The sequence below is a fragment of the Nicotiana sylvestris genome, chromosome 2 (assembly GCF_000393655.2).
Source record: "Nicotiana sylvestris chromosome 2, ASM39365v2, whole genome shotgun sequence".
Taxonomy (NCBI): Eukaryota; Viridiplantae; Streptophyta; class Magnoliopsida; order Solanales; family Solanaceae; genus Nicotiana; species Nicotiana sylvestris.
This window is the reverse complement of record NC_091058.1, coordinates 68,704,652-68,717,091: the sequence shown is the minus strand read 5'-3', so window position 1 is coordinate 68,717,091 and position 12,440 is coordinate 68,704,652. Positions and strand designations below refer to the sequence as shown.

Sequence of the window (12,440 nt, the reverse complement as noted above, 5' to 3'; positions counted from 1 at the left end):
GTCTTTTGCAGATTTTGGACAGTGAGTTCAGCAGCCAGGATTACCATGTCATTGCATCTGCTCTAAGGTTGATAATCTTTTGAAGTGAGAGCAAGTGCAGGGCATGAACCATTGATAAATCTCAATTTATTTTTAGCTGAAAGGGCTATCAGTACTGATCTTCACCAGCCATGAAATCCTCTCCCATCAAAAGCAGCATTAACAAGTGTCATTCCAGGAGCATAAAATGAATGAGAAAAGTAAGGATGATTCTGATCAATGGTGACTGCATTTCCAGGTGCAGATTGAGTAGGGAGGTCTAAGTACTGTCAGACATGATGAATGTGATGGAAAATTCTCACAAAAACGATGATGAAAAACTTTCTTCAAGGATCGAGCCTCACTGCTCTGATACCATGTAAGATTATAAAGAATTGAAAAGAGAATCTGCAGAATTATATATATATATATATATATATACACACACACACACACACACACAACATATCCTCTATATATTCTATGTAAATAAAAAAAATCATAAAAGAAAATAAAGTCTTGTACAATTGTCTAATTGTTATTTATTTGCTACCAATTAACAAACTAACTGTATTTATTCTTTATAGTGCTATCTACACGTCTCACATGTGGAAATAATTTTGGCATCCAATGCTTCATAGTTGTTCCTCGCATGATCTGAATAGTTGAGATTAAATCTATCACTTCTTTTATCAATGGTTGTGATTGCTCTGTATCTCAAATCCTTATGTGCAAATAAAACTTTCTTATTCCTTGTTATATCCGAAACATCTTCCTTTGTCGGGAGCCCTAAATTCCTTTTCTTGCTTTCATTTAATCGTTCATGGGGCTTCTTCTCATCAATAACATAGATTCAAGAACAAGCTATCAACGTCCTATTAGATTCGAAAATATGTTCACGAAAGTAATACAAATTCAATACTAAACTAGCATGCACTCAAATTGACATTACAACATGAGGAATTGAGTAATACATTGTTTAATTTTTGAGATATTATAGAAATCATAGTTCTCTGAAAAGAATATTATAATTTGTTATAAAATCTCTGATTTATAATCACAATCTATTCTAAAGAATAAGGTTTATCGAAATAGATCTTCACCAACATCCCCCCAATACTTGTTGTTAAAGATTAATGAACATCATTCCAAGTCTAATTACAAGATCAAAAGCCACTCTGGAAATGGCTCTCTACGTCTTTGACGTAATTGTGCTTGAAAAACAAAATTCAATATGAGGTGGCAACAATACAAAATTGCAACATAGCTGATTATAACACTTGCATCTCTCAAATTAATCCAACTGTTTAGTACAAAGAACGAACCATGGCTTGAGAAATCGCTTCATAAAAATAATATGCTTTTCAATCATAAATATTTGCGAGGAAACAAATTCTTAATACATAGATTTCAATGCAATCCTGACCTTTTGCAACACAATTTCAATGGAACAATACCAAGCAATCAATCACTCTTTCCCTCTTGGGCACCAATTTCTTGCAAGTAATGTTCGGCATCTAAAGCTGCCATGCACCCTACAAGCATGCCCCAAAACAGGAACCAAAAAACATTAGGCCGTGTGTTATTTCGAGAGAAACGTGCTTCGTCCAGACACAATTGTTACACTTGAAGAACATAATGGCAAAATCATGAAGTAAAACAAAAGCAATTAAAATAAACATATTGATGCAATTATCACTAGCTTCCCCAAAGGCATAACCATTTCAGATAAACATTGTGTACAACTTTTACATGATAAGTAAATTTCCTACCATTTTTTTCACATTAGTATAACTCAGAGATCTAGGGTCTTGTATGGGTAGAAATTCCAACAATAGAATTCGTGAACATCTCGAGTATCAAAATGTTAAGGTGTTAATATCAGTATCCAACCAAGCTTAGCATATAGAGATATTCTTGATTAAAGTTGCAACAAATGTTTAGAAAAGAAAAGGCAAGAGGCATCATACAAAGTTTCTAAGCACCAACTGCAAAGGTACCAGCATTGCATAGAGCACCCAACAGAAATCAAATTGTTTCACAAGGTACTCTTTATGTTTGCGGAAGCTACTAACCGCACCCAACAGATACCATATTTCTTTCACAAGGTCATTCCTCTAAAATGTTTCTTTCTCAGATTAATTTATCAGGAAAAATGTTTCCTTCTCAAGGATGCTCCAAATATAAAAATGAATCAACATTACTATTGCACAAGCATAACGTAAAATTCAATGCCAAATGTAAGGATCCTAAAAATTCCATCTCAAAAAAAAAAATGTAAGGATCCTAAAAAAGCAAACCTAGTTCAATAACATGTCCTAAACTTAGTAGGATCCCTTAGACACATTTCTGTAAATTACGGAAACTAGCAGAAGTACAGAGCTTAATAAAAAAAAAAAAGCTCCAGCAAACAAGTCCTAGAACATATACCGCAACCTTTATCCATTTGACAATTATATATCTTCCAAGGAAATCAGAATACCTCACAACAGTACTAGAAACAATATGGACGAGTTGCTACAAATTTTTCTTTAAACAAAAATCCCTTTTCTGCAAACACTATGATCTAACCCAGCATTTACATAGCCACAAACTAGTAATAAATCTTACAATTGCATAATCTTAAACCACGTGAAAAATCAATATTGAAAAGAATCACATGCACAATTTCTCAAAGCTTGAGTATTTAATTTTTTTTCATTGAGTCACTTTTTTTTTTAATCAGAGAAGCTAAATAGTCAACTGGTTTCAGTAGAGCAAACTGGTTTAACTATTCGGTATTTGCTATGAAATCGTTCTGTCAGAGATAAATCGGTAGGACCTAAATCCCACCTTAGAATGGTAAAACAGTTTTCAAAAGACCATACTTTTGGAATAAAATATCCCGATTTTTTCATCACCAAAAAGGCCCGTTATTATGTAAATGGATTAACCAAAGCTCAGATTGATGCTTGTATTTCTTTGATATGAAGGCATCAGAAGATCCTAGAATCACGATTTCTATGATTATAGTGAAACATGAGGCTATTAATTCTCTTACTGAGTTCGAAAACATTTTTACAATCCCTAAAAGATGGTTTATGTTGAACCTTTCTTTCTAAAAAAGATGGTTTATCCAAAGAATTCGGACAAGATGCCATCTAGACCAGCCAGAAAATTGTTGTTTTAAAGGATTATCTTCTTGGCATTGGTTTCATATCGAGGCAGATATCACTAGAGTTATTTAAAAAAAAGAAGCACCTTTAAGCAATGAGAAATCTGAAGTTTTGTAAATCATGGCAAGGTCTAAATGATAATCAGGTGAGTTTTTCCAACACAAAAACACTTCTCTAAATTTAAATCATTAATCAAGTAATTTGTTTTATGCTAGTGATGGCTATTGAACCAAAGAAAAATCTGAGATTGGAACAAAATACAAAAAACTGCATTTAAACCCTTTTTCTTGTCCATCACAAGGGCAGCCCCACCACCCAAGCTATGGGATCGAGGTCCTTACACTAGAAACCTCTCCAAGAACATTTCAAGCATATTTGCAACGCATAGACTAATGTTCAAGTGATACTTTAAGCAGCACGGTGCCTTGCCACCCCCTAAGGCGATCTCCATATGTATTATTGGTTTCTTCATATCATATATTTGCTCTATTCTTACTGCTTATATCGAGAAGTTCCTCTTCCAATAACCAAATCAAATTAACACGACACTGATGGGACTGTTTTTGGTTCCTTTTCTTCTAAATATTACATTAAGGTAGCTCAAAAGAAACCATTGTGAATGATACAAATTATAAAACTAAGGTAAACCACTATAAAAGACAGCCATTATGTCACTTGACGAATTGGTTTTCTTCAGCAAATATCCAGACAGGATAGCTGCAAAGAGTGCATTCTCTACTTCATTATTGATAAAACTAAAAGTTTGCTATACTAATGAAACATCTCTCTGCTAACGTTTTAGACCAAATATCAACGAGAGAAATATGCACAAGCATTCAACAACATCTAAGGGCATTAGCCAGTTAATTGACATTCAAATTCTACAAAGGTTAGAAATCACAACCAAGAATAAAAAGAAAAGTAGTTATACTGAGTTAAGCAAAGCAATAAACTAAAGCAAGTCCGAACAACTAACCTGAGCCAGCAGCTGTAATAGCTTGCCTATACTTCTTATCCTGCACATCACCAGCAGCAAAAACACCCCTAACACTGGTCAACGTCGTCCCCAGCTTAGTCACAACATACCCATCAGAATCCAACTCTAACTGCCCGTCCAAAAACTTAGTAGCTGGTTCATGCCCAATGGCGAAAAACAAACCTGAAACCTGCAAATCCGAAACTTGCCCAGTAACAACATTCTTCACCTTCAATCCACCCAATAGCTTCTCCCCATAAGCCTCCACTACACTTGAGTTCCAAATCACCTCTATTTTAGGGTTACTCAATGCTCTACTTTGCATAATCTTCGATGCCCTAAACTCATCCCTCCTATGAATAATATACACTTTAGAACCATATTTAGTCAAAAAATTAGCTTCTTCCATAGCTGAATCCCCACCACCAATCACCGCCAACGGCTTATTCCTAAAAATCGGAGCCGCGCCATCACAAACGGCGCAGGCCGAAATTCCCCTATTCCAGAACCCGTCATTGCCGGAGCCGGGAAATTCAAGCCGCTTAGCTACAGCACCGGTAGCAACAATAACGGCGTCAGCTAACACAGTCCTATCAGACGAAACAATCTCAAAAGGACTTTTAGAAAAGTCAACTTTAGTTACAGTTTCAGTATGAATTTGTGTCCCGAAACGAACGGACTGCGCACGGCACCGTTCCATTAGCTCACCACCGCCAATACCTTCAGGAAAACCGGGAAAGTTCTCGACATCGGTGGTGGTCGTAAGCTGACCGCCGGGAGCTATGTCGTTAGCCATCCATCCTTCGAAGAGGATCGGCTTTAGTTCGGCACGTGCGGCGTAAATGGCGGCCGTGTGAGCTGCGGGGCCGCTGCCGATGATACAGAGGGGGGTTTTTAGGGTTTTGGGAAGATCGTCCATGGAGGAGATTTTGGGAGAATTAGCGGAGGAGGTGGTGGAGAGGGCAGCGACGGGAATTAGGTTACGGGCTTTTTTGAGGGTATTTAAGAGTTTTGGCCAACAGTTCCCCCTCATATTTTTGCTTTGAATAGAATGGGTTTTAGTTTGACTTTGCAACCAGACAACTGTTTAAATATGAATATTGAATGGGGAAATGTGTACTACTATATCATATTGGAAATATAGTTTTGGAAGCAAAACCATATTCGGAATCCAATTACATGCTTAGCTTAGTTCAACATCTTATTCCTTCTTTTTTATTGTTTTTAATGGAGTTCTTATTTTGGAGGTAAATTGAAGCCAAGTTATTCCTTGTCATCCTTGTTTATATTATATGAATATGACTTCTTTTGTACTTAGTTTTCTGAGATTAGTTTCTAGAGAAGTTCTCAAACAAAAAATTTGAATTCCGGATATGATATCAAAGGAAAATCATATAAAGCAATCCTCGAACACTTGGTTCGACAAGTTAATAAGGGCATAGTTTAGCTTGATTATAAAGGTGTGTTTCTAATCAATATATGTTTCATAATAAAAGTCAAATTATAGTAAATATTTATAATATTATAGTCACCATCTCACCGGTGATGATATTGATGAGACTGCACGATTGAAGACTTACGTGAGGGCACTTTTGATACAAATTGTATATTTTGACTAGTTAAAGGCAGGGACAGATCTATGCATAGAGTTGGGAAGGTATGCCATCCGGTTGCTCGGATAAAATCTTGTATATGTATTACTAGTATTTTCCTCAAATATCCTACATAAAGAATGAGTGGCACCCGAGACGAAACGGATGTAGGTGCCATGGTTGAAGTGCCGAAATTTCACGTAAAAGACCTAGGATCAAGACTAATTTTGGTCCTTGTCATTCCTTTTGTTACCTTATCCCCTTTCCTTTCTTTTCTGTATGCTCCTTTTGTTAATTTTTCTTATTTTCTTCATCTTTGTTATTCATTTTTTGGTGTAATCTCATTTTTATTATTTATTTATATTGTTTATTTGCTTCTGTCACGACCCAATTCCATTATAGGTCATGATGGCGTCTAACACCCTTGTCAAGCAAGCCAACGCGGAAGTATTAATAAGTTCTCATTTTCACTTTACTAAAACAAGTGCAGAAATTTCTAAATTTGAAGTTAAAAGCATGTGATAATTAGTAACGTACAAAAATAGTTATACAATCCCCCAAAAGAATAGTCCACCAATGTGTGTGCCAAGACCTGGTGTCACAACTTTATGAACAACTAGTAGAATATACAAAAGAATAAATATATCCTACTGTCTGAAATAGAATAGACATCCAAAATACAGAGAGACTCCATCATGCTGTTGAACGGCACAGGAAGGGAGCAGCTCACCGTGAAAGTCTCGGACACTGATCAAGAATGCGCACCAGACTGGTAACCAGATGTACCTGCCTCAGATCCTGTACAATTAAGTAGAGAAGTGTAGTATGAGTACATAAACAATATGTACCCAGTAAGTATCTTGTCTAATCTCGAAGAAGTAGAGACGAGAGGTCGACTTGTCACTTACTAGGGCATACAAATAATTAACAGTTTATAGCAAGAAATAACAGGTCCTTCCCTAGATAATAACACAGTTGGTCACTTACATCTCAGGGCATATAACAAAGCTCAATCCACAGAAAAATACTGAGTAAAAGCATGCGAAAGTAGTGCTGAGGTCGTACGGCCCGATCTAACATAAAAGTAAATTGTGCACTGCCGAGGGTCGAACGACGCAAACCATAGATGCATCTATTACCCCGCTCGCAAATCAGACATGCGACGCGGTCAAATGTAATTAAACACAACAACAAGCAGACAAGAATATATATTTGGGGAGCAACTACTCACAAAAATATCAACTTCTCTTTAAAAGGGCCAAGAAAGATAATATTCCTCTTACTAGTCTCATTTACCATAATCAACATGTTTTAAACAATCCAAATTAAACATAAAGTTACAAAAATATCACATAAAGCATGTTTTTGGGTCCTAGACTATCCGGACCTAGCATAATAGTAGCTACGCACGAACTCTCGTCACCTAGTGCGTATGTAGCCCCCGCATTTAATGGCAAGTTATTCAATTATATCACCTATGGGGACAATTTCCTCTTACCAAGTTAGATAGGAGACTCACCTCGCTCCAAAGTGTACTTCCAATACCAAGAACGTGCTCAAAACCCTGAATTTGGAGCCGAACAATCCGAAACTAATTAAACGAGGTAGGAACTAGTCAATACAAACTCAAGAGTTTGCATTTTAATTACTAAAGTAATTTCCCAACCTTAAACACAAGTTTCCTAAAATTCGACCCCGGGCCCACGTGCCCGGATTCCGAAATTTTTCGAAGATAGTGGTTCTTTATTACCTAAGGATCAATAATATACGATTTCTAATTCACTTCATAACAAATTTCGTGGTTAAATCTAACTTTTATCAAAACCCTGGGTTTTACTCTAACCTCATGGTTTTACCTTAATTTTTGTGTGTTAATCTACCCAAGACTCAAATATTAAACTAGGAATAGGTGGGATAAACGTACCTCAAGATGCTAGGTGAAGGTCCTCTCTCAAGAGCTCCTAAATCGCCCAATGAGTGAGTGAAAAATGGCCAAAATGGCTTAGAGCCCGTATTAAATGAAGCTCACTGCTTCAGTGATTTATGCATATGCGGTCAGGGGACCGCATCTACAGTCCCACTTTTGCGAGAGGAAGGTCGCATCTACGGAATTGGCCAAGCGGGCTGGGACCGCTTCTGCAGTCTTAAAGCCGATTCTACAGCTTTGGCTTGGCCTGCCTTGGCCGCATGTGCGAGAGGACGACCGCTTCTGCGGTCTCGCACCTGCGGTTGACCAACCGCAGGTGCGGTTATGACAGCAATATGAAGCTTCAGCTCTTCCCAAATTTTCCAACTTTACTCGAGCCTCGTCCGATTGACGCTCGGAGCTCCCGGGCCCCGTATGAACATACCGACAAGTTTGAAATCATGAAACGGACTCGCTCTAACCTTCGGAATGCCCGAAACAACGCTAAATCTAAGAATCACTCCCCTAAAACCAATTGAATCAAACTTATAAATTTCAAGTTCTTCAATTCACTCCTAACGCGCCGAAACGTGCTTATACTACTCGGATTGACACCAAATTTTGCGTGCAAGTCTTAAATGTCATATTGGACTTGTACCAGGCTCCGAAACCAACATACGAGCCCGATACCAACGTGATCAATCATTATTTAGTTTCTTTAAATCCTTAGAATTTCAGTTTAACAATTTCTAATAAAATTTCATTACTCGGGCTAGGGACCTCGGAATTTAATTCTGGGCATACGCCCAGGTCCCATATTTTCCTATGAACCCTCTGGGACCGTCAAAACACAAGTCCGGGTCTGTTTGCTAAAAATTTTAACCAAAGTCAAACTTAGCCTTTAAAGAAAATCTTAGGGAATCAAGTGAGCCTATTCCAACCCAAACTCTTCCAAATCCCGAACCAACCATCCGCGCAGGTCGTAAATTAGTTAAAGCAAGTGCGGGAAGTTTTATTTAGGGGGACGTGGTTCTAAAAAGCAAAATGATCGGTCGGGTCGTTACATTCTCCACCTCTTAAACAAACGTTCGTCCTCGAACGGACATGGAAAAATACCTGAGGTGCTGAATAAATGTGGATATCTGCTCCGCACGTCCTCCTCGGTCTCCCAGGTCGCCTCTTCGACTGGTTGGCCCCTCCACTGGACCTTCACCACTGAAATCCTCTTAAATCTTAACTGGTGATCATGTCTATCAACAATGGCAACTGGCTCCTCCTCATAACTCATACTTTCATCTAGCTGAATAGTACTGAAGTCTAACATATGGGACAAGTAGGCATGATACCTCCGAAGCATAGACACTTGAGAAACTGGATGAACTCCCGATAAAATGGGGGGGGAGGGGGTAAGGCGAGCTCATAAGCAACCTTTCCAACTCGCTTCAACACCTCAAATGGGCCAATAAACCTTGTGCTCAACTTGTCCTTCTTCCTGAACCTCATAACACCCTTTATTGGCGAGATTTTCAAGAGGACCTTCTCGCCAACCATGAATGATATATCATGCGTCTTCTGATCCGCGTAACTCTTTTGTCTGGACTGAGTTGTGCGAAGCCTCTCCTGAATCAACTTTACCTTGTTCAAGGCATCTTTCACCAAATCTATGCCGTATAACTTAGCCTCACCAGGCTCAAACCACCCGATAGGAGAACGACACCGCCAACCATATAAAGCCTCAAATGGAGCCATTTCGATGCTGGACTGATAGCTGTTGTTGTAAGCAAACTCTGGCAAAGGCAAGAACTGATCTCACTGTCCTCCAAAGTTAATCACACATGCTTTAAGCATGTCCTCCAAAATTTGAACTGTTCGCTCCGACTGCCTGTCTGTATGAGGATGGAATGTTGTGCTAAGCTCTACACGGGTCTCCAACTCACTCTAAACGGCTCTACAAAAATGGGAAGTGAATTGAGGGCCTCTGTCTAATATGATGGAAACAGGCACACCGTGCAACCGGACTATCTCCCGAATGTAAATTTGAGCCAATCTCTCTGAAGTGTAAGTAGTCACAACCGAAATAAAGTGTGCCGACTTGGTTAACCTGTCGACAATGACCCATACCGCATCAAACTTTCGCAAAGTCCGGGGCAACCCAACTACGAAGTCCATAGTAATGCGATCCCACTTCCACTCTGGTATAGGCATCTGCTGGAGTAGGCCACCCGGACTCTGGTGCTCATACTTAACCTACTGGCAATTTAAACACCTAGCCACATACTTCACTATGTCTTTCTTCATCCTCCGCCATTAGTAATGTTGTCTCAAGTCACAATACATTTTCGTCGCACCCTGATGAATGGAATACCGCGAACTGTGTGCCTCCTTTAGTATCCTCTCCCTCAGACCATCAACATTAGAAACACATAGGCGACCCTGGAGTCGCAAAACACTATCCTCGCCAATAAAAACCTCCTTGGCACCTCCCTGTAGCACTGTCTCTCTGAGAACCGCCAAATATGGATCATCGAACTGTCGGGCCTTGATCTTCCCCAATAATGAAGACTGAGTAACCACACACGCAAGGACTCAGCTGGGCTCTGAAATATCCAACCTCACAAGTCTGTTAGCCAAGGACTGAATGTCCAAAGCTAGTGGCCTCTCCTCCGCTGTAATGAATGCCAAGCTACCCATACTCTCTGCTTTCCTGCTTAAGGCATCCGCGACCACATTTGTCTTGCCCGGATGATAAAGAATGGTGATGTCATAATCTTTCAGTAACTCAAGTCATCTACACTGCCTCAAATTAAGATGCCTCTACTTGAACAAATGTTGTAAGCTACGATGATCAGTATAAACCTCACATGACACCCCATATAGATAATGCATCCATATCTTAAGAGCATGAACAATTGCGGCCAACTCCAAATCGTGCACAGGATAACTCTTCTCATAAATCTTCAGCTGACGTGAAGCATATGCAATAACTCGCCCCTCCTACATCAATACACATCCTAATCCAACACGCAAAGCGTCACAATATACCGTATACATCCCTGAACCGGAAGGCAACACAAGAACTGGTGTTGTAGTCAAAGTTATCTTGAGCTTCTGAAAGCTCGCCTCATAATCATCGAACCAACGGAAAGGAGCGCCCTTCTGGGTCAATCTAGTCAGAGGTGATGCAATAGATGAAAAGTCCTACATGAATCGTCTGTAATAGCCTACTAACCCCAGGAAACTCCTGATCTCGGTCACTAAAGTAGGACATGGCCAACTCTGAACTGCCTCAATCTTCTTGGGATCCACCTTACTACCCTCTACTGACATAACATGCCCCAAGAATGCCACTGACTCCAGCCAAAACTCACACTTGGAGAACTTAGCATATAGCTTTTGCTCTCGCAAGGTCTGAAGCGCTACTCTCAGTTGTTGCTCGTGCTCTCCCAGGCTACGTGAGTATATAAAGGTGTCGTCAATGAAGACAATGACAAAGGAATCAATATAAGGTATGAACACCCTATTCATCAAGTCCATGAATGTTGCTGGGGCATTAGTCAAGCCAAAGGACTTCACCAAAAACTCATAATGGCCATATCTAGTCCGGAATGCAGTCTTCGGAACATCCGAATCCCGAATCTTCAACTGATAATACCCTGACCTCAAGTCGATCTTAGAGAACACCCTATCACCTTGCAACTAGTCAAACAAATCATCAATACGAGGCAACAGATACTTGTTCTTGATGGTGACTTTGTTCAACTGGCGGTAATTAATGCACATACGCATAGTCCCATCCTTCTTCTTTACAAATAGCACTGGTGCACCCCAAGGTGATACACTGGGTCTAACAAATCCCTTTGCTAACAACTCCTCAAGCTGCTCCTTCAACTCTTTCGGAGCATACGATACGATAGAATAGATATGGGCTAGGTGCCTGGAGCCAAATCAATGCACAAATCAATATCATGATCCGGTGGCATGGTAGGAAGGTCAGAAGGAAACACATCGGTGAACTCCCGGACTACTGGAACTGAATCAATCATCGGCGACTCTATAGTGGTATCCCGAACATAAGCTAGATAAGCTAAACAACCCTTCTCGACCATATGTTGAGCCTTCAGAAAAGAGATAACCCGACTAGATGTATTAATTGAGGAACCCTTCCACTCCAACCTTGGCAACTCTGGCATTGCTAATGTAATAGTCTTGGCATGGCAATCTAGGACGGCGTGATATGGAGATAACCAATACATGCCTAGGATGATCTCAAAGTCGATCATATCAAGAAACGTGAGATCCGCTCTAGTCTCGAAACCACATAATGTGACCACACAGGACCGGTAGATCTGATCTACAACCACAGAATCACCCACAGGAGTGGACACATAAATAGGAGTGCCCAAAGGCTCAGGAGAAATAACCAGAAAATGAGCAAACAGAGATGATAAATATGAATAGGTAGACCCTGGATCAAATAATACCGAAGCATCTCTACCGTATACAGAAATAATATATGTGATGACGACATCTAAGGCCAATGCATTTGGCCTAGCCAGAAGGGCATAGAATCTGGATGGAGCGGCGGCTGACTAGCCTCCACCTAACTCAGCAATAGCTGGCTGACCTTTCTCTGTCTAGACTCCACCTCTAGGACGACCTCTACCAGTCTGCCCCCACCTCTAGACAGCTGGGCAACCGGTGCTGAAATCATAGGCTGCTGACCCTGCTATACTGCCTTGCCCCTAAACCTGGGGCAAGTCCTCTTCATATGACCTAGATCTCCACACATGTAG

At 40.0% G+C, this 12,440-nt stretch overlaps 1 protein-coding gene across 1 annotated transcript; it reads right to left on the bottom strand.

Annotated features, from left to right (window-relative positions):
- Positions 1-1,286: 1,286 nt before the first annotated feature.
- Positions 1,287-5,240, bottom strand: LOC104218868 (thioredoxin reductase NTRB-like). Its single transcript, XM_009769453.2, has 2 exons — positions 4,150-5,240; positions 1,287-1,553 (listed from the first exon to the last, which is right to left on the bottom strand). The coding sequence occupies exons 1-2, from the start codon at positions 5,180-5,182 to the stop codon at positions 1,483-1,485; spliced, it is 1,104 nt and encodes a 367-aa protein (XP_009767755.1). The 5' UTR covers positions 5,183-5,240; the 3' UTR covers positions 1,287-1,482.
- Positions 5,241-12,440: the final 7,200 nt, after the last annotated feature.